At 40.7% G+C, this 23,481-nt stretch overlaps 1 protein-coding gene across 1 annotated transcript in view; it reads left to right on the forward strand.

The window, feature by feature from the left end:
• TAF3 (TATA-box binding protein associated factor 3) overlaps window positions 1–23,481 on the forward strand; it is a 114,106-nt gene that overhangs the window by 73,135 nt on the left and 17,490 nt on the right. The window contains exons 3-4 of the mRNA XM_041483746.1: window positions 13,394–15,210; window positions 20,235–20,317. Of these exons, the coding sequence (XP_041339680.1) occupies window positions 13,394–15,210; window positions 20,235–20,317 (1,900 nt within the window). The remainder of the gene's footprint in view (window positions 1–13,393; window positions 15,211–20,234; window positions 20,318–23,481) is intronic.

Raw genomic sequence — 23,481 nt, forward strand, 5'->3', positions numbered from 1 at the left:
ATTTTTTTCATTCCTTCCGTGTGTCCAAGAAAAATATTACTTAGCTAAAAGGCATTAATTCAGTTTAAATCAGAGTATCAAGCCTTCTGACTCTAGTACTGATGTGTGCACAAGTTTCTTGTTTAAATTAAGCCTGCTGGTTACTGGCTTGTTTGTTTCTCCACTATCCCTGCTTTCCCTATATTCAGGATGCTTATCTCATAAACTAGAAAAATAATGGCCATGTACCATTTTTTAAATAATTCAGGTGGAAAAGCAATATCCTGCAGAATTTCTGTAATCAAGTATGTGCCCAATCCAGCTCGTGCGGAAACTTGATCAAAATAGATCCTTAACTCCTGGTTAAGCCTAATTAGGATACAGAGTTCAATACAAAGCCACTTCTCATTTTCCTTTGCAATCAGCATATCATCTTTGTTTTGTTAAAGGACACAAGTTGCATCCCTTAGATAAACAGCTTGGGCAAGCTCTGCAAAACAATTAGTGCATCTTTCACATGGTCTAAACTTGATTGAATAATTACTCAAATAATGGTCAGTAATGGAATACATAGGGTTATCTTCTGGCTAATCCTCAGGTAATGGAGTTGGTGTATCTCTGATTTTTCTCTTAGCTGTTCCCAGTAAACAGGAGACTGAGACAAAAGTGATTATGGGAAGTGGAGGGAGTCACTGGAGGCCAGCAAGGAAAAGGAGGCCTTATCTTAAGCAATTAATCAAGAAAACTCCTATTGTGGGACAATTATTCAAAGCTAATTCTAAAATAGCTTTAGAGCCTGAGGTCCTGAAGGTTTTTTAGTGTGGTTTTTTTTCTGTTTTGTTTTTGTTTTGTTTTTAAGAGTTTTGCCAAGGTCATTGGGAGCATAGGGGCAGCCCTTGCATCCAAATGAAGGCTGCAGCATAAAGAGGGAGTTGAATCTAAAGTGCAGCATCACACAATGTGGGCCTTGAGGTCCTTGTCAGAGCTGTGAGTTTTTATTTTGAAAAATAAAATGTTGGAATGTTTCTAAACAGAGGCAGTATTCTAAAACTTGCTTAATGCTTCCACAAAAGTCATAGACTCAGAGAATTATTTGAGTTGAAAGGGATCCTGAAGCTGGTCTTGTGCCACTCCCCTGTCATGGACAGGGACGTCTTCCACTATCTCAGGTTACTCCAGGACCCATCCAACCTGGCATTGGACACTTCTCTGGGCAGCCTGTGCCAGAGCCACCCCACCCTCACAGTAAACATTTTCTACCCAATATCCAATCCAAACCTCCTCTCTGTCAGTTTGAAGCCTTTCCCCCTTGTTCTGTCACTACATTCTCTTGTAAAAGGGTATCCTCCCTTACTGTGTCTCCTTTGCAAGTGACACCACAAGAAATGTATCACAATTATTTCACGTCCGTGCCCAGCTCTACTTCTGCATATGCAGGACTCTGGTATTTCTGAATCTCCTTTTTATTTTTTTTTCTCTCATGTTTTTCACTGTTTATTGCTTAGTTAATTGTCCTACAAAGTCTTGCAGCAACCTCAGAAGCGCAGGACTGTTTTGTGGCTGTGGCCTTGTAAAAGCCCACGAGTTGTCTCCCCAAAAAGCTGTTGTATAGTGAGAATACCTAACTGACTCCTGTGCTGTGTTTTCAGCCTCTGAGCTCCCTCGAAAGTGAGATTTATTTGAAGATGTTGCTGTGATCCATGAGGTCCTATGGAAAGAAGCAATAGATTTTAGCAGCTGTCCCTGAAAAATTATAAGGTCACCGGAAAAAAAGCAGAGGTTTTAAATTGGATGTGGTTTAAATTTTCCTACAACCTCCTGAATCGGGCTCCTTGCCGGAGTGGGAAGCTGCCCACAGAATTATTGCTCAGCACAGTCACCCCATGCTCTCGGAGCACTTTTTCCCCAGCAGTGCTGACAGCAGCACTGTGAACCCTCCGTGGCGTCGGGCTGCCCGATCCGGTTTCAGATGGCTCTGGAGTGTCGCCGGGGAAGTGCTGCTGGCTGGGTGATCACACTGCCCTGATTAGTTTTCTCTCTGCCTATGGGCACCTTTTGCAGGGCAGGGTGACAGGGAGAGCCTGGACACACATGTGCTCCCATACAGAATAAAGCAGAGAGGCTGGAAGACAAAGAGAGTCACTAATTGGATTTGTAGCTGTAAGAAAAAAAACTCTCAAAGTAAACATTTTCCTCTCTTTAAGTCTCCATGGCTTCTTTCGTGAAGACCGCTTGAAAGTATCTGTTTCGGGGGTGAACCCTTCCCAGCAAATTTAATTTTGAAGCTTGTCAAGCTTTATTAAAACCTTATCATCAGTGATTTCCTTCTCTGCTAGATCAAGAAGATTGTATTTGTTATGGGATTCGTATTGTGGCTCAGAATTCATCCCAGCAAAGGAGTGGGGGGTTCACAGATGTACCAGGACACACCAGTGCCAGTTCAGAGCACTGAAGTCCCAGGATAAGTGTGGTCAGGACATCTTCCTGAAGGCTTTGGAAGAGTTGGAAGCTGTAACTGCAGTTGTGTTTCTGAGTTAGCAACTGTGAATACAAACTCATTGCTCTGCGTGGCAAAAGCATTCATGATTGCTGCTGGTGTCATTAAAGAAATGGGATCCCAACATCTGAAATATTCCAAACCCATTCCCAAGAGCTGGAAGATTTGGTAAACACTTTTGGGCATGGTGTGTATACATTTATTAAGGGAGAGGGTGAACATGAGCCTTTTTTTTTAACTCTTAAGTAATTCTGTTTACATTAGTGAGAGTTTTCCAGTCAATTGCAGAGCTTTTTAATTCATTTTTAATTAAATTTCTGTGACTTCTCTTAATTTATGCCACTATGGATCAATACCAATGATCAGGATTTCACCTAACAGGATAGACAGAGCTTTTCCAATTTATTCTAGACCACAGGCTCTGGTTAGCTTTTTCTGTACCTCTCAATTAATCTATTGAAAATAGACTTCTTCCTACTCCAGTCTTTCTCTTTTTTAGAAAATATTTTTGAACTGTTGAGAAAATACTGAATTTCCCTTTCTTACCTAATGAAGACAAAAAGATGGTTGGAAGAGTCTCTTAAATACGTGCTCTGTTTGTTTTTCTTCTAGTGCCAGAAGTAACCAAAGTACTTTGGAAAACACAGATACAGTTCTTGCCCTGAGCAGCTTATCATTGGGATTCAAACATGCCCTTGCAATTGCAAGTGATGCACAAGAGGAGGAAGAGAGGCAAGGCAATTAATGGGCAATGAGTTGTTGAACTAAAAAGTTACTTGAAGGTGATTTAAACACTCAGAGCCTTTTTTATGACAGCAAAATTGCATCTTTGTCGTGCATAGCTGGAGTGATGATGGTCTTTAAGCTGAGTTGAGCCAAGACTTCCTTCTGGGAATGCATTTTTGCAGAAGCTCCCTCATGTGAATAAGAATATGAGAGTTAAGACCCAAAATAGCCCAGGTCTACTTTTGAGGGAGTAAAGGAGTCAAAGGCAAGACACAGGTAATTGTAGCTGATCACACACCTTGTCTGCCAGAGGAAATCTCTTTCCATGTGGATTTTGTGCCCCACCTGGCAGTGTCTGTCTTTATCCTGTGAACTTGGAGATGAGCTCATTACTTACTAACCACTGTTTTCATGTTGCCATTTTTTCCATGCCAGACATCTTCCCTGTGCTGATCTACAATCTCCCCTCCCAGCTCCTCTGCCTTGGCCACAAAACCAGCAACGAGTTGGGTCACTCTGGGCTGAAGGACACCTTAGCTATTTTTAGCAGCAATATAAGCACAAATATGCTTGTTAGTACAATCTAAAATAGCCCATTGTGCCATCATGTCTGCCTCTTACTTGCTGCCACTGGGACTCTTGAGGATGAGAAATGTGACTCTTCAATTCTAACATCTGGGCCTTAAACCACATTTCTCCTCTCACAGATACATTACACAAAAAACCCCAAACTCTTTGGGGTTAAATTTTGAATTTCTGGGGAGAAAGAGTGAGATCTGAAGTAATAGAGCGAAAGAAATATGTGATGTCTGTGGGACAGTTATGCCTTCTTGTTTCTGGAATTCTTTAGCTCAGTTGCAAAATAAGACATTAAATAATGACAGTAATTTCTCACTGCTGAATCCACATACCCAAATATACATGTAGGTTGTAAATCTGTGAGGGACTAAAATTTTGCAATGCCAGGTAAAAATATATTAATATGGAAGTAGTACAGGTACCCCAGTGCAATAAATACCTAGTCTGTTCCTTTGCCAGGAGGTACAAATAGTTGCTTCCTAAAATATTTGTAAAAGCCTAGGGATTTTCAGCCTAGGATTTTGTTGAAGGTAGAACGGTGTATTTTCTTATACAAGACCATAGTATAGAAAAGGAAAAGCACTGTAAAAATCATTCCAGATGTTTATAGAGGTTCAGTGTTTTTGTTTTTAGTAAGATTTGTGATACTTGAAAAGCTGGTTTGGAAAGCTCAGCTGGGAAGATTAGATACAGAGGTGCAAAGTGAAAAGACTGATGGTCTGCTTTCCTTTTCTCAAGAAAAAATACGTGTAAACCCCTCTTATTATATCTGAGAATTATTAGATACAGATAATACAATGTGGATTTTGAGTCTTTAGATGGTAAATGTGATCTTTGCAAGAGGAGCAGTGCTGAATCTCAGTTGTAACAGAAATTTTCATCCAGGAATACTCCTGGGAAGATTATTAAAATACTACAGGTACTGACATCGGCTACAAAGATCTACTTGTGCATATTTCTTTAAAGGGGGGGAAAAAACACCTTAATACACAGTATTACCATAGCTAGGCCCTATTATACCATTGTAATCATAGCTGAAGCAAGAACGGTGATTAACGATGGCAATTTATTGTATCTGACGAGGGGAGAAAATAGGAGATGTTGTCGTTATCATAAATCATATCATAAATAACCAAAGAGAAGCACTCAGAAAGCTTGTGTGGTGTCAGCAGCAAGCCCTTTCAGGCACGTTAGCCCAGGATGTAGCCATAGAAACCCCAAAGTCATATTGTTATCTTAGTCTTGCTGCAGTTATGTGATACAACAGTATTAACATATAGATTAGGCCATTTATAATACTAGGTGTCATTTCAGGTTGGCTTGCTTATATAGCATTTTAGTTTTTTTATTGTGCTGAATGTTAGGGAAACGCTGCATTTTTACAGGTCAGTATAGAGCCATTTATAATGTATCAGCTTCACACCTCTGTCAGTCTTGCTAATGTACTCTGTTATTGATTGGTTGTACTCTATGAATTGTCATTGCCTAATTACCTTGTCTTTGCTAATAATATTATTTTTTAGAAGTCAAAATGTTCCTTTAAAGAGAAAACCTCTGCGCCTGCACGCATACTTTGGGACTAGTTCTAGGTTCTGTTAAGGATCATGCATCCCAAAGGGAGTAAAAAGTGAAATAAAAAGCATGGAGACAAAGCCAAATTTTGTTGTAGAGGTTTTCTGTCCCTGGCTCTATGTTTTGATCTAACTGCAGTGGTTTTCACATTACACTCTGCAGAGTTCAGGGGAGAGACTCAATCCCAAGTAATTCAGAGCAAAGTGACTGAGCCAAGGCTGCCCTGCTGACAGGGAGCTGGCTGGATCTCACAAATTTCTCATTCCAACACTTCCTAAAGATGCTTCTGGGGTTGTTTCTACTCTCCAGACCCATTAACCCAGCACTGCTGTATTTGTGCATGAGCTACAAAAAATGTTGAGCCGCTGCTTTAAAGTCAAAGCAAAAATAAAGTCTCCCTTCTTGTATTTAGACAGAAACATGTTTTTGCTTGCTGTAGCAGCACAAATTCTGGACTAATATTTTGTCAGGTCAGACAGAGATTGCGGGTGTAGCAGGTAACAATCTGCCAGCTCTGTTTTTCTGTCTTCAGCAGGGAACTCTCTGTGTCATTTTAAGAATCCTGTGTAGTTTGGCTTCATAAAACTCCATATTTTTAAAAAATTTTAGAACAAGGGCAGCCACTAGTAACTACTTAGAAGTGTTACTCTCATTGCATCTGGTATCCTAAAGCAGCACTGGAAGTCAGAATCTCACATTATATCCTAAGCCAAGATCTGATGCCCAGAGTGATGCTCCTCACAACTCTCCCATTTTTTTTCCACTCCCTTATGCCTGTGTGATCCTGAGGTGGGTTTTTTACTTTACCAGCTGGACATAAAAATACTTTATCTTTGGGGTTTTTTTTCCTTCCACTCTCAGATATATTTCCATTTGAGTTGTCCCATTAGGTCACTTCTAACCCAAACTAGCAGATAATCTTCCTTATTTTAGCCTCATTTAGTTTAGCTTCTCCTGCACAGATGCTTGAACCAGGACAAAAGAAAGGATGAAACAGTTTCCATTTAAATGTAGAACTACAGGTTTAGGAGTTATGGTTTGTTTCTGGGAAACTCTCAGTACTCTCTTCTCAGTAGTTCATCTCCAATGATTTCACACCAAGATGGGGAGGATGGAGAGGTAACTGAATCGATCTGGAAACTTTTGAGTCCAGAACCTGATTATTGCTGTCATACATATTTCCAAATGGTTGGATGCATTATGTCATTAGGGATGGAGGGATGTTTTGTTGACCTCTTGTAGCTTCTTGAACAGGTTAATAAGGGCTTCTGGAGTGACTGATAAATGTATGCACCAAGTGTGTGTCAGTCCTGCTGAGCACCTCAAAGTTCAGTGCTGGCTAGTAGTAAGGACTGAAGGCACCACCCAGCCATTTGGGGCAGCATTTCCCAGTGTGATTAACAAGTTGAGATGTTTAACTTCAAGCATCTTTCATGTCTTCCTTACAGTGTTTTAGTTATTTATGCAAAATCAAATCACTTGCCATACCTGAAAGCTTTTCTTTTCTCTCTTCTTTCCTTTTTCTTTTTTTTTTCTTTTTTTTTCTTTTTTTTTAATGTATTGGTGATTTTTGCATTTGATAACATACTGAGAAGGCACTGCAGTGAACTTGCTGACAATGTCAGTGGAAAAATCTGAGATACATGGAAGATGAGCTCCTTGGTGGTGCCCTCTTCCCAGCTCTCTTCCCATAGAAAGTATCAACTGGAAAATGTCAGGGTTTGATAATAGGTTGGTTGATCTTTATAAAGTAAAGGAGAAATCTGTTGTGTTAATATTGTCTGTTTGGTAAACAGGTCACATCAGTGATCAGTTGTGTTCATACAGCAGAGAAATTATAAATACAGTTATAAATATATATATATGTGTGTAACTTACACACAAGTATCTATATAAAATCCAGTATTCTAAGCCCCACATGTGTCACAGGTATCTCAGTGTGTTCATTTTGCATTAAAGTATCAGGATATTGGCCTGTAGGATATCAGGATTGAATTTTGTCCCTCTTCCATTAATTTCCTCTATGGACTATAAGCACACTTTCTGTTTGTTTTGGGAAAAGGCCATTGTTATTACAAGTTAAAGAGATAAAACATATCATGGCACAAGAAAAAGACTTCAATTTTAACAGAAATCAAAAGCTCCTGCTTATTAGGATATGATAGGGATGTAAGCTCTTGACTTAATGGCTTAAAATTTCCAAAAATTTATCTTTGGCTTCATCTCATGCTTTAACTAGACAATAGGAAAATTATTCTGGAAGTCTGCAGGAAGTTTTTTTCTGGTTTTTTCTCACTAAAATGTTTCATATGTTGGGTGGGAACAATCCCTTCCTTCCTTACTTTGGAGAGGCTGAGCTGGCTGTGTATAAAGCCATCAGCCTTGATGTCCATGTGGTCCTAAGGAGGATATGCTTGGAAATGAAGACGGATTGAAGATTTCAGTGCAGGCACTGCCAGATCACTTCCTTTCCCAAATCCTAATTTTCCTGATGCTTCCAACTCCCATTCTCAGGTACTTGGTACCATGCAATGCAGAGGAGCAGAGAGGCTGATCTGAACAGAACTATGTGTGAAAGAGTTCTGTGGTCTACTGATCTTACTTGGTCATTTTGCATTCTCTTAGAAAAGAAAATGTTCAAGTTCTGTTTAAAAAGAAAGGGATTATGAAAGAAATTTAATAGTTGAAAATAGGAATGTGTGAGTTGGATGGAAACATCTGCTTTTTGAGAATTGTATCTTTAATGGGTTTGCTCTGATAGCTGATCCTGTTTATCTGCCATACTGCAGTTAATATCAAATGCCAAATGCCTAAATCTTACATTGTTATAATAACAAGAGTTGGCTTCCACAGGAACTGTTACCTCCCAGAGCTTTGTGCAATTAATACATTAGATGTAGCATTGGAGGTAAAAGCTGCTGTTACTAAAATCACGTTACTCTTTCTGCAGCAAGTGGTGTCCAGCTTTAGGCCAGCATGTCTGACTCTGCTTCATCTTGTACATAAGAAATATTTGTTTATTCTTAAATCTGCGTGTCTTACCCAGATGGTTTTATCCTATCACCACCCTGTGACAGAGGGAAATGTTAATCCAGTTTTCAGAAGAGAGACTGGAACTTTACTTAAATTAAACGCCAGCCAACAGACAGAGTAAGTTTTTGGCAGGGTCAGGAGCTGAGCAGAGATTTTGTCTGTCCCAGTCTGTGCCATGTTCTCTAGGACACACATTTAGCTGTCAGTGCTTATGTTTTTTCACTGAAGCTACCAAGTAAAAAGTCTGGTGACAACCAAGATGATGACAATTTAAATTTTATATGTGTATTTATATATGATAAGTTTTCTTGCTTGAAGAATGCCCATACATAGGTGCATTTCTAGTCAATCAGATGAGTTTTGCATCTATTTTTCCTGCCTTCACTTTTATCTGACCTGTTGTGCTGCATCCTCTGACAAGGCAGCCAGGTGAGCATGATAATGTGGCACTTCTTTTTCTGCAAAAAGGCAGAATTTCTGTTCTTTTGTAGTTTCATGTCAGTTTCAGGGACAAGTAGTCCCTCAGTTTTCATAAACCTGGAAATTCATTACTGAAGTGTTGAGTATTGCTGTCCTGAAACTGAGCTGTGGCTAAATTAAGAAGGTATATATTCAATAACCCTTTGGTCCGGGGTCTCTGCTGTGCTGGAGGGACATGATGTACCAAGAAATAGAGTTTGAGCTTCTTTAGTGGTTTTTCCTTAAAAAAGGTACAAAAATTTCAGTTTCTTGCCTGAACTGTTCAGCTTAAGAAACTTTCCAGCATTTGAAGTGGTGACAGATCCCCACAGTTTGCATTTGGGATTCTGATGCTTTCTGCCCAGATGCTGCATATTTATCGAGTTCAGCTTTTACAGCATTTCTGTGAGATGGAATTATGATCATTTGTCAGGTGGGAAGGCAGCAGGATGTAGAGCAACCTGCCCCAAATCACCCTGCAGACCTGTGTCAAGAGAAGATTCCTTCCTCCCCCAACTTCAAAATCATCCTTTCATGAAAGTGAATTTGCCTTCTGACATAGACCCAGGTGATGTTGTTACCTAAATGATGTTGAATCATTTAGGTTAGAAAAGCCCTCTGACATCATCAAGTCCATTAACCCTACACGGCCAAGTCACCACTAAATCCATGTCCCCAAGTGACACATCCACATGTTTTTTGAACAATTCCAGGGACGGTGATTCCACCACTTCCCTGGCACAGCCTAATATTCTCAAGTAAGAAATGCTGCCTTTCTAACCAGATTTTTCATAGGCAGCATGCTGAGAGCTCTCAGCTTGTTTTATTTCAGTGATGGACAAATTCAGTGCTGCAATGGTAGAACTCATCCCTTCTGTAACCCAGGCTCTGCACAGGAGGCCTGCTGACATAATAAACAATTGCTCTCTATAGCTTTAGTAATGTGAGCATTAATATTGATCCAGCACTGACTTCTCTAACGACCAAAAAAAAATGTATCTGTTATCTTGAGAAACCTCCCAAACAGCTCCAGTCTCCTTTCATTACAGGGGAGAGTTATGAGGGCAGATGGTTGAGGTGATATCCATTTGACCTATAGATGCTAACTCGGGCTGGATCATTAATAAGGTGGCTGGAGATGGGGAGAAATGGCAGTAAAGAGAGTTAAAAAGCAATCCTGTGCACAAAGGATGGCCCATCCAGAAGTGCTGGGTGGCAAACGAGATGGACAAAGGTGAGGAAGTGGCCACGTGGTTGTAAATGCTCATCATCAAGTCAGGCAGCAAACACTTAAAAGCTGATGTTTTCCCATATTTAGTTCCTGCTCTGGTGTGAATCCTTTGGGAGGAAAAAGAGCCGTAGGTCTTGAACTCAAGATAGAAATTTCACTTTCTCTAATTAACTAAACCCCCACCACCACCCAAAAAAAAAAAAAAAAAAGTGCTTCATTGTTTTCTGCCACAGCTGTGGTGGCTCAGGTTTGAAAGCCGCTGCCTGGCAGAAAACCAGTGCTTGCTAAGGATCAGACTGTGGCCTTGTTCCAAGAGAAATTTGGATTTCATTTGACCACGATAGGATTCCAGATTGTCATCTGAGCATGTCTGAAAAGTGGTGAATGTGTGTCAGTAGTTAAGTGCTCATGAACTTCCTTAGTCCCTGGATTGTTCAGGACTGACCCAGGCAATTTTTTCCAGATGTTTTGGGGAATCCAAGTCCATATAAAAGGGATGGTAATGCTTCTGCTTCCTTACTAAGTTGTCTTTGTGGCTTGCAGGAATGTGCATGAAAGCTGGAGCCAAGACACCCCAATTTCTTGTCTCACCTCTACAAACTGCACTTTAACCTTTCTGCCCTTCCCTGGCACCTCCACACAAGATCACAGAAACTTCGTGAGCCCGCTGCAAACTTTACTTGGCCTTATTAAAAAAAAAATAAGCATTGCTCTTTTTTTATTGTACAGAACTCCGGTCCCTGTTCTCCAAAGCTCCTCTGAAATTGTTTTTTTGCCTTTGATCCAGCAGCTGCTGGTATTCTGCAATCCTGAGTAGGTAAAACATGAGAAGCACCTTGGGATGGGAGGGAGTTATAAAAATATGAAATATTGCAGTGCCCTTCTATGAGATAGAGTGTAAGAGAGGGGCTGTTTAAATGGACACCGGGCAGAAATCTTTAGCAAATAAATGTTCTGATTTTTCTAGTAAATGTAATTTTTTTACTGTTGGAGTAGTTTATTTTTCACTTTATTGACTATTTTTATCCCCCTGTTTCTTCTATTAAAATGGATAATATTCCTATCTCTATTCCAATATTCCTATTCCTATTATATTCTAAAGTCTGTATCATCAAACCCTATCTTTCCTAATATTTTAATTTGGATACACTTCTCATCTTATGGCTGAGGCAGAAGATTTCTCTAAATCCCAATTTGAAAGTAAGATGTTTGTTTTAAATTGTATCTCCTACTTTTAAACGAAAACAAACTCTCAGTTGTGAAGTAAGTGGAATGGGGTTTGGAGGGAATTGCTCAGTAGCAACCAGTGCTGTGTGACATCTGATGAATGCTGATTCTTCATCCCCCAAACCTTCTGAGCAGGTGAAGGCAGCTGATTTCTGCAGCAGCTTAAACAGAGATTGAAATTACTTCCATGATGGGGAAGCAGATTTTTTCCCCCTGCCATAGCAGGTGCAGGCTCAGTCCACAGTGATTTCTCAGTTATACTCTAACTTTGCAGTTTAAAAAATTCAATGTCAGTGCCCAGCCAGGCAAAACCTAACTCCCTAACATTTCTGTTTTTCACGGAAGGCTAAGACTTTATCCTCAGGCAAAGTCCCCTCTCTGGGCTGGCTGCTGTAAATCCTCTGGGCCCTGGCGAAAGCCAGACTTGCTAGCTCATTTTACTTAATTTGTGATGCTGGCAAGATTTGTGCTGCAGCCCAGGGCTCTTGACTCAACTCTCCTAAATCAGAGCATTGACACATTACAGTAGAGAAACACCAGCACGGAAAACCTGAAAATAAACTCCTTGAAAAGAGATATTTCAGAAAGATGCTGTTTTACTGAGTTCTAAATAGTGTTTAGTGGAATGTTTCAAGTTTCTTGGTCCTTTTTTCATTAAAGCCACCTGCTCATTAGGAAGTTGGGTTTTAACCACTGTCCTCATAAATGTTTTTTACTACATATTTCATGTGAGAATCTTGGGTCACTGGATAGCTTTCCTCAGGTAGGCAAAATGTCTTGAGTTTTTGCAGGGGGTAAACAGAAACTTGGGGTAAAGTGAAATGAGGTTGACTGTGTAGGAATGTTAACCAGCAGAGGTGTAATGATGTAATTACTCCAAATACAAATGTGTCAGGTTAATGCCTGTGTAGACATTCTTATTCAGGACTAAGAATCCTTTTTCCTGCTCGGATAATTCCATTTTGAAAGTGAGGAAGTGTATCGAAGAGGATAAAGTGCTTGGCTGTGGTTGTGGAGATCAGAGGTTCTTTTTATAAATCTACTGTGGATTTGTTGGGAGATCTCAAGTGGATTTTCTCCTTTCTCTGCACCATAATGTCACATTGGGGTCTGAAGATGGTGTTGTCTGTAAGGAAAAAAATAATTGTTATTTAACAAAAACCAGAGCAATCACACAGGTGGTATCCACACTGGTTTGGAATAGTTGATGTCTGATGTCTACACTGTGTAGATATCAGGTTTATCTTGTTTTCAAAAGCTGGTTTTTGGTCTCACAGCCTGAATGCCCTCTTGCTCTGAAGTGTGCTAGGTGAATTCCTCCTTCATTTTGGTTTCACTGCTGCAGGAAGCTGGCATATGCACTCCAGGATTGTCCCATGATGCAAACAAAACAACAGTAAGGGAGATGATGGGAAAAAGCATTTCAAAGGCATGTTCCTGATCTGAACCAACACACACACGCCATGCTGGGGCGTTCCCATAAAATCATAACAGATAATGTCCACCTGCAGCAGCTCTTAAGATGATATCAGAACAGAACCTGGCAGGTGAATGGAGCCGAGTCCTCTGCTTTAACCTTCAGACTGTGCTGCTTCAGGAAGAATAAACTCGGTTTAGGAAGATGTTTTCCTAGTAGTTCATCTGCAGTCAAACTTGTGTGATATATAGGCAAGAAAAACAGTTCTGTTTAATTTTACTTTGATACTTTGCTTTGACACTGTGTTACAGCAAAAAATGCTTCAACCTCTTTCCCGTCATTTAAAAATGAATGAAGTTATTAGGGTGGTTTTGGGTAGGACTGACACTTTGGGCCTGCTCTGCAAACTCTGCCATTGGTGAGCTCTACCCTCCTCTCCTTTGCTCATGGGTTCAGTGTTACACTGTGGTGAGGGCACCTGCCAGTTCCAGAAGTGGCAGATGTGACACAGGAGGTACCCCATGTTCTTCCAGGCAGACCAGTAAGAAGCCCTTAGGTGGCCAGTTGGCTCTTCTGGACTGAGCTGCACATGAATATTTGTTGTGGTGCTTGTTTCTTTCTGTAAAACCCGTTTCAATTATCCTAATGTTTTCCTAAATGCTCTTTGTTGCAGAAGAGGAAGAGGAGCAGGTTCCTACTGATGGAGGTACATCTGCAGAGGCCATGCAGGTCCCACTGGAAGAAGAAGGAGATATGGAAGAGGATGAGGCAATTAATGATGAGAACTACTTGAGCAAGAGACCATTAGAAAGTCCTGATGCTGAGGAATTCCCACCTGTGAAGAGGCCAAAACTGTCTGTTTCCAAAGGGGACGCCTTGGATGGAACTGTGGAACCACGTGAGCCTCTTAGCTCAATAAATACACAAAAAGTACCACCAATGCTTTCTCCAGTTCACGTTCAGGACAGTACAGACTTAGCCCCCCCTTCACCAGAACCACCGATGTTGGCTCCCATTGCAAAATCCCAAGTGCCGACCCCCAAAACTTTAGAGGCGAAGCCGTTCGTACCCAAGACGAAGTCCAAAACAAGTTCTCCAGGACAAAAGACAAAATCACCGAAAACTACACCCTCACCAGTGGTAGCTGGGAGTCCCATTTGTTCACCAAAACCTGGATCCAAAGAAAAAAAGTCACCAGGTCGCGCCAAGAGCCCAAAAAGTCCCAAAAGTCCAAAGGTTCCTGCTCACGTTCCACAGCCACCTGTGAAGCCTGAACCACCGAGCAGAACCCCTCTGGCTGCATTGAGTGAGAAGATAGGAAAGGAAAATATTCAAGTGAAACAGGTACAGACACCACCTGAGCCTGCCCCCAAGCCAAATATGGACAACCAGGTGAAGAAGGTCCCGGTCATGGACAAGACCATTGATGATTCAATTGATGCTGTGATTGCTCGTGCGTGTGCAGAACGAGAGCCCGATCCCTTCGAGTTTTCCTCTGGGTCTGAATCAGAAGGGGAAATTTTTACCAGTCCTAAAAGACTTTCTATTTCAGAGTCTACAACTCCTAAACCTTCTGTTCCTGCCAATAATGCAAATAAGGCAGGAGCAACTCCAATACCTGCCTCAGGTGGGACTTCAAGTTCAGACATTTCATGGACAATGGATGACTCAATTGATGAGGTCATTCGGAAGGCAAACATGGGGACACCTTCTAATCCACCTACCAACTTCACTTATTTCTCCTCTCCTTCTGCTTCACCTCCAACTCCAGAGCCTCTTCTCAAAGTCTATGAGGAGAAAACCAAGTTGGCTTCATCAACAGAAGTGAAAAAGAAATTGAAAAAAGAGCTGAAAACTAAAATGAAGAAGAAAGAAAAACAAAAAGAAAAAGATAAAGAGAAGAACAAAGAAAAAAATAAGGAGAAGGAAAAGAACAAGGAGAAAGATAAAGACAAGGAAGGAAACAAGGAAGCAAAGTTTCAATGGAAGGAACTACTCAAAGAGGATGATCCTGATCCGTATAAATTCAAACTAAAGGACTTTGAGGATGCTGACACAAAAGTAAAGTTGAAAGATGGCAATACCAAAAAAGAGAGAGAAAAACATAAAGATAAAAAGAAAGAGAAAGAGAAAGGCAAAAAGGACAAGGATAAAAAAGACAAAGAGAAACTCAAAGATAAGGGTAAGGAAGATAAGATAAAGGTGCCATCAGCACCTCTTGTTTTACCTCCCAAAGAAATGTCTATGCCCTTGTTCAGCACACCATCTGCCATGAGGCTTCCCAGCATGTTACCTTCCTTGTCTCCCATGCTACCTGAAAAACTATTTGAGGACAAAGAGAAACCTAAAGAGAAGAAGAAGGACAAGAAAGAGAAGAAGAAAAAGAAAGAAAGGGAGAAGGACAAAGAAAAGGAAAAGAAGGAGAAGGAAAAGGAGAGGAAAGAAAAAGAAAAGAAAGAGAAAGAAAAGGAGAAACACAAACATGAAAAGGTAAGCTGGTTGGATGAGTTGAGATGGCACGCTTGCTTGAAGAATCCACATGGATTCCTGAGTTTGCTGCTGAGCATTGTCTTAAGAGCTTTGAGGAGAAGTGTGGTTACAGGTTTGGTATTTCTTAATAATAACAGCTCCAAGGAAGGTGTCCACCAAGAGCTTCAGAGATTGTCCCACATCTTTGGAAAACAAAACAGTGAAATTCTAGTTCTGTGAATTTGAAATGTGAGATTGTCCTGGCTTTTCTCAACCTTCTTTTCACTTGGAAAAGCTGAGGCTCAGATGTAACAACAACAACAAACACAGTAAAGGGATGCAGTGTTGTGATGCAGAAAGTTTGTTCTGTAGGTTTCCACTAGAAGGGCCCTATACCTTTCATATAAACCCTATACCTTTCATGTAAACTTTAAATTTTGTTTCTAAAAATCTGCTGTTTCGAAGTTTGTAGAAGCCTGGAAATTCCCAGGTGGACAGAAATGAGAGGCAGACTGCCTTCATATAAATGTTATCTTTTACAGGCTCAAAGAGTTGCTGAGTCTTCTCTTAGCAAATCTGCCCCTTGTTGCTCCAATTTGTTTGAAGTGAGAAAATTATTTTCAAATTATGGTCTAAGTGTTCAAATGTCACCTTTCGTTTTGAGTCTCATGCTTGAGAGACAGAAGGGGAGAGCTAATTTTCAAGGGGTTTGAGCTCCTTCCATTCCTGTAACTCTTACTGATTTACATCAGCCAAAGATAATTTCTTCTTTCCAATATCACCTAATCTTGAGAATATATTTAATATTTAAGAAATGAAACCAGCATATTTGCATGTTATCAGATTTGAAATCCCATTAGAAGCAGCTCCCCTAATTCAGGATTTGCTCTAATTTTTTTGTCACTTCACCTTATAATACGCATTAAATTGTTAATATTGAAAAGAAAGAAGAAAAGAAAGAAGATTGTCTTCCTGTGTGATAACCTTGGATACAAGAGTTCCCAAATCTCTATCCTTAGCCTTAGGAAGCACTGTGTGAGTTCCAGTTTTACCAAGATGCTCTTTACATCCTGCTTTGAGTGTAATACTCAGTTTGTACAAGCTCAGATTTGGGACATTCCTCACTCTCCTTTTGTTGCCACTCCTACATTGCCTGCTGGACTTGCAACAAAGTGCTGCTTTCAAAACTTGATACATTTTTTAAGTTTACAGATGGTTTTTCCATGCAGAATCTGGGTGATGTGGAGCGCTAATGTTTGTCGGCTGTGGATGAGTTTGTGATCAACAGGGTGGTGGCCCAGTTGTCCATGATAATTTCATGTCTGGTTTTAGACTGCAGCAACACTTTCACAGATTCCCCATTTTATCTGTCTGCCCCTTGTGCTTGAGCAGTTTTGGCAGTATTTCATTGAGAATTTCTCAATGAAATGAGATTTCTTTTTTAATTTAAATATGGGTGTATGTGGAATAGAGGCAATGAATTGCTTGTTTTCCATACCTTCAATTTTGCATTTCTTCTGCAGTTGTCAGTGTCAAGTTTGCTTTTAGAGTGATAACAGACACATAAACAAATAACAAACTGGTAAAGCTTCAGTATAGACTCACCATATATATATGTGTGTATGTGTATATATATATATATATATATATATATATTAGGAAAAGGAGTTCAACACTAATAAAAACTTGGACAAATTAAATTGACAAAGCTGCCCATTACCTTGGCAAAAAGTCCCTGTCAAAAGATAAACTTTAAAGCTAGAATGCATGAAAGAATCCCCAGATAGAATTAAAATTTAAACTGATTCTTGAGAGATAAGCTTTTTTTAAATCCACCTCTTTGCTGCAAGTCAGGATTTTAAAAATAAATTTCCCCTTTAAATCTCTTGAGCGATTTTCATTTTTTGCAAGGCCGCACTGCTGGTGTCCTGGAAAAATGGAGAGTTAGAGCTTTATCAGTTGGTGCCCTGAGGTATGTGGCAAAGAAGCTAAATCCTTGAAGATTAGCAAAAAAAATGCAGCACATGGCAATAAGGGGCTTATATGACTACTAGTATTAGTTCAGGTGAAAGAAGTATTGCTTATACATAAAACTGGACAAATCCACTGACAATGTATTTTTAGTTAGCTACAAAGGAGTCTTATATTGCTGGACTTTACCTCTTTGGTGATTTGGGAAGCTTAGTAATCCACTGTAAATGCTCTTCTGCTGGCCCCAATTCCCAGTATTACTCCAGAATGCTGCTCTTTCGTTTTAACCCCTAAAAGTACATGTTTCCTTAATTTAGCTTTGAGATCACACAATGACTTATTTAGCCAGCAGTTGTGCTGCAAGAGCAGATGATCAAGTTACAGCTTGGACATTTAATCTGCCACAGCGCGTCCGCCTCCGAGGTGTAAGCACAGCCTGGGAGATGAGTTTGTGGGCTCGCTGCAGTTTCAGCTCCTGATGGCCAGGAGGAAACATCAGAGTCCCATTTCTAATATTGCTGTAGTTAAACAAAAGCTGACTCAGCTGTAATATTCCCATTTTTGATCCCTGTTGTAGTTATTACCTTTGTGCGCATCCCATCCTCTTGGGTGACTGAGGCTTTTTATCAAGTTTTTCCTGGAATTTTGCCCCAGGCTGCTGAAAGGTACAGAGCAGCAAACAGAACACTGCATAAATGGCTGGAAAACAGAAGCTGAAGGCTTCATGCTGGGAGTGTTTAGTGATGGCACCAAGGAGGAGAAGCTTTGTCTCAGGGCTTGCCTGCAGCTCCGTGCCCTGCGGTGGTGTTGGGTGCTGCCCACAGAGCCAGAAAAGGAGATCTGGGGCACTGCCTTGCGAGCTCCACCAGATGAAAAGCAAACACTTGGAGCAGTTACACCCCATCTGTACTCCAGAGATTACCAGGCATGCTGTAGGAGTGACTGAGCAGCTCAGTGAGCAGCTGCTGACCCAGTTTCAGCTAACCTTAATAAGCTGAGCTGGAAACTAAAGTAGTTGAGGAACTGCTTCGTGAGAAATGGAGCCATCCTTGCATCAAGGCAGGGCTTGCCAGAGCTGCCCCAAAGTAAGCTGCCCTTGCTCCTGTGTCAAAATCCTGTTAGCAGTGTAGAGGAAGACCAAGCTCTGCAGGATGTAACTGTGAATGCTCCTTAGTTTTCTCCTGGTCTAATGATGTAAACCCTACACACAAACCCATCTTTCTACATCTTTTGTAGAAAGATGCTTCCTGTCCTCTTGTATCAAAGGATAAGATTTAGCATTCTGGTGGAGCCCTGTTTTCCTCTCCTAGCAAACTGTGATGTTGGTATCTGAGCATAAAGAAGTGGTTTATGTTCTTTTCTTCTGCCATGTGAGCCCACACCACCACTGTTTAGAATGGACCAAGGACCTTTATGAATGGTGTGGGCATCTCTCTGTGCTGTGTGCTGGAAGCTGCAGCAGCAGTGCCTGTCCTGAGATGTTTTCTATTCAAAACAGGCACTAAAGAAGGAGGAAAAACCTGCAGGAAAAGAGGCAAGATAGGCTGTGCAAAGCCATAGTCCTGAGCCTGCAGTAGCCAGGGTTCAGTTTCAGTCTCTAAGCACTGGGTGATGTTACAGGTTAAGATGCTGGGAAAACAGAGAAAAGACTCACTTATCACCTATAGAAGATGCATTGAAATTGTTGCAGGCATTTCAAGCTTCAGAGGAAAAAAGCTCTTGCAACACTCCAGGGGAATGACATAACAAAAAATGGTTCTACATAAACAAAGAGTGCAGAGAGGCCTGTGAAATCAGCTAATCCACATCCATGGAGAGCTGCATTGCAAAGCACAGTTCACTGTGTCAGAGCAGGAACACCACTCAGGCTGCTCTCTTTCTCTCTCTGGCCCAGACATCTCCTGGAGAGCAGCTCCAATTCTTTTGCCAAAATGTGTGGCACGAGATTTTGTTATTACTTTTCTCAAAATAAGTCCCACTTGAGCCCCCCCACTCTGGCCTGCTCTCTCCCACACTGCATTCTGTGCTTTGCATTGAATATTTACCTCCCTTTTTCTGTGGAAGCTTTATGAAACTGGAAATTTGATCAGGTTTCCACTTAGTTGTATGCATATTAGTTTTGTCTGACTTCCTGGAGCAGATTCAGCCAAGTGGTTGTTTTATTAAATATGGTGACACACATGCTCAAAATGAGATCAGTCTCCATCTCTGTTTTTATATGTATATCTCTCTCTATATATAATGTATATACACTTGTCATATATGGATATAAGTTGAGTAATGAATGCCTGGAGAATCATTACAGTGTCAGCTGTAGCATCTGTGGTCATTCTGGACAGGTTTTGCAAACCAGTAGCTCAGCGGGAGTTGGTAATTTTGGCATATACTGGTTTCATAAGTTCAAGGACATATTCAAGTGGTCTAAACTCTACCAGATACCAAGATTGGAATCCCAGGCCACTTGAAAAATAGTCATTAAAAACCTCAGCCTAATTGCAGTAAAATGCAGTGGCTGTTATGCGTGTGTGGATAAGAACTTTCATAAAGTATTCAGTGTTGGTAAATTCAGCTTGGAGTTTATTTGCTTCCTTTGTCTCTCCTTTTGATTCAAGAAAGTCATGGTACATTTGTGTGATGAACCTGGGAAATAATTGAATTTAAATCTCAGAACAACGTGCAAACACCATTGGGTGCCTGTCAAGTTTGAGTACTAAGATCAAAGCATTTCATGTCATTGTTTAGAAACAAACTGGGAAGTTTTGTGTCTCTAGAAAAGTACTTAATCGAGAAGATTTGCTAACAAATTATATCAGGATGTACAAATGCAGCAAAATTTCAAGTTGATTTTTTTAGCTTAGAGTGTGTATTTGTGAATTGCTACTTCTGGGACTCCCTGCAGACTGAGACCCATCCATGCCATGGGACAAAGTGTGAGAGAGCAGTGATTAGTCTGTCATAGTTTTGTTTCATTAAGCTGATATACTCTGGTTAACTCCATTAGTGCTTTCATGTAATTAATAGATTTTGGGAGTCTGCTTGCAGTCTTTGATTGATGATTGTGTTCCCCTGTACAGATAAAGGTGGAACCAGTTGTTCCAGCTCCATCACCGGTTATTCCTCGGCTGACTTTAAGAGTGGGCGCAGGCCAAGACAAGATGTAAGTACAAATAAATCCATCTGTGAGGTGTATGCTCATCACAGTCCATCCTCTGGCACTTGTGAGAGCTCTTCTTTTCAGTGGGAAAAGCTTAAAAATTAGTGGCAAATTACATTTATACAGCAAAATTCTTTCTCCAAGTGAGACCCATCACCTTCCATCCATCCTACTGTGTGTCCCATTCCATGTCTTTTTAGGGCATGGATTACAGGGCTCCATCTGGGCTGGCATGATGCCTCCAGTGGCATTTAGTGAGGTTTCTGTAATGAATGCTTATCCTGAGTGTAACCTACAGCTAAGTTTCACAACACTCCCCAGCTAACAGTTGTTTTATGCTTTAAAACATAACAGTTGGAATTCCTTTATACACGTCTGTTTTATTATAACTGTTGATGATTATTCATGAGTGTACCTAACGCATTTCAAGTGCTGCTTCATTAGCTCCGTAATTATTGGGTGCTGTTGTACAAATAATAGTTACTTTGTACTGGATGAGCATAAATAGGGTGATCCCTATCCTGAGATCATCCAGCATAAACAGGAGGCTGGAGAGGCTGGGGAAACCATGTGTCACCAGGCTTCTTAGGTTGGTCCTGTGTTGTATGTGAAGTGTTTCTTTTAATCAGGTTTTTTGTGTTGATTTCCTGGCACAGAGCACGCTTTCATGTCGAATGGCAAACATGAGCACACACAGATCCTTCTTTTCCATTCCTCACATTAAATACTGCTAATGCAGTTGTTTCTCTTATAGAGCCATTATGAACTAAACCCCCTAATCACTCATTTTTCTGCTCTAGAAGTTAAATGGGATTTTGATGATTATTTCCTTTTTCTCTGCTGGCCTACTTCTCCCCAGTAGGTAACCATGGCTTTTACTGGTTTGAAGCTGCTGAGGGACTTCAGTCATTCCTTGGTTCCTAAGGGACACCCACATCCCAGTTATTAGCCATTTCTGCTTTCTGCCTTTCACAGTATTTGAGTGTGATGTAAAATTTCTGTGCCTCAGGTTGCTGTACAAAGTTCCAGCTCTCTCAGAATACTTGTCTGTCCTGCTGAGCATGATTTGAATGGGCATGGCTGGACATGCTCTCCTTTGAAAGCCCACAAATCCATTTTCCTCCTTGAGGAGACATGGATGCTTTTAAATTCTGCTTTTCCAAGGACTGTAGAGTGTTTATATGAGGGAAATTAACTCATATTTTCAAGGCAGAAGTTCTGAATTAAAGTTCTGAAGCCATATTTTAGCACCAGTTAGCTTCCAACCTGATCTCACCGCAGTGTTTCTCATACCCACACATGTTTTGAGAGGGGACTTCAGGCTCCATCTGTTTGCTACAAATCATGTGGGTGCATCATTGTCATCCCTGCCAGCGCTTAGAGGGTCTGAGATACTGACTTCTCGTTTCGTGGGCTTTTGGGAAACTCACTTTTATTCCAGATTCATTTTACATCTTTAGTAGCACCTTGGCCCCCATATAAGGATCTCGTAACAGGCAGAAAGAAATGCTTTTTGATGTGTTATAGTAAGGGAAAGTTAAACTTTTGTTTCATCTGTGTTGGTAATGAGGCTCTAAATATCTGGCAATTATCATATAAAAATGTTGTGTTAGCCTGTCTCTGGAGTTAACTGGCATGGGATTGTTTGAGGATACCATGAATGTCCATGGAAAGGTGCAAGGAAAATTTTTAGGGATTCCTAGAATTGGATATGAGTAGAAACTAGATGGATAAATTGGTTATTTCAATTTCTCTGTTATAGAGAAGAGCTGTTTGGAGACTTTTGGAAGTACTCCAGTACCTGTTCAATTGGAAGTTAATTTGTCTGGGGGAATGTCATATAGAACATCTTTAATAGGAGCACTTACAGATCTTCATGAGGCACAGGGTTTTCAGAAGTCTGAAACAAAAGTGTCAGCTTGGTGGTGCATGGAATGGAGATTCACATCACACCATAAACTCAGCACGAGTTGGCTGAGAAACGCAGCACTAGTGAGCAAAACGCCTTTGTGCAGTGAGCAGTTGGGGCTCTTCAGCCTGGAGAAGTGAAGGCCATGGAGAGACCTTAGAGCCCCTTCCAGTGCCCAAGGGGCTCCAAAAAAAGCTGCAGAGGGACTTTCTGCAAAGGCATGGAGTGCCGGGACAGGGGGGAATGGCTTCAAACTGACAGAGGGCAGGGTTAGGTGGGAGATGAGGAAGAAATTCTTCCCTGTGAGGGTGGTAAGGCCCTGGCACAGGTTGCCCAGAGAAGCTGTGGCTGCCCCATCCCTGGAAGTGTCCAAAGCCAGGTTGGATGGGGCTTGGAGCAACCTGGGATAGTGGAAGGTGTCCCTGCACATGGCAGGGGGTTAGAACTGGATGGTCTTTAAGATCCCTTCCAACCCAAATCATTCTGTGATTTTATAATTTTACTTCTTGACTCCTCTGCTTGGGCCAGCGTACAAAGCAGTGACAGCAGCAGCAGGAAAGTCTTTTCTCTTGTGTTTGTGAATAAAAGTACATATTTCTCCCAGACTCAAAGTAATATCTGCATTCAGGCTTGTCTGGAGTGCAAATGTTCTTACAACATGCATCATCTCAAAAGAAGTGGCTATTAACAGCACTGGGTTAATAGACATGAAAATGTATTATTGCTGAAGGATGGACAAACCAATATTGGAAAAACTGTCCTACTTAAGAGTTTTTTTGCAAGTGTTTTAACTGCACAGTAAAACAAGAAGAAAGTAGATTATTATCAAAGCATTTCCATCTTAGTTGTAAACAATTACAGCAATACTTGCATGGATGCCACATTAGAAGAAATTTACTGGATTCCATTCTAATGCAATTAGAGCTAATTTTGTTCTTTAAATGAATAAAAGGTCAGCTAGTAAATCTAGTTTATCTCAAGTCCAGGCTTCAATAAATTGTTTTATTTAATTTGTTGTAAAAGATCTTATCCTTAATGGGCCTTGCTCTTATTGGTTTGCTTGGGTTCTAAAATATTTATGACCACTTTTTTAGATATGATTTGAATGATATGTTGGAAGGGTTTTTCACTTTTTTTTTTTTTCCATTCCAGTGTTATCAAGGTAGATTGCTAACTGAGTTAGTATAGGAAGGAACTAGTGATGCTATCTTTTCAAAACAAAACAAGCAAAACAAAAAACACCGACTTTTAAATTTTA

This window comes from Pyrgilauda ruficollis, unplaced genomic scaffold (genome assembly GCF_017590135.1).
Source record: "Pyrgilauda ruficollis isolate IOZ18807 unplaced genomic scaffold, ASM1759013v1 scaffold61, whole genome shotgun sequence".
In the NCBI taxonomy this organism is placed as follows: domain Eukaryota; kingdom Metazoa; phylum Chordata; class Aves; order Passeriformes; family Passeridae; genus Pyrgilauda; species Pyrgilauda ruficollis.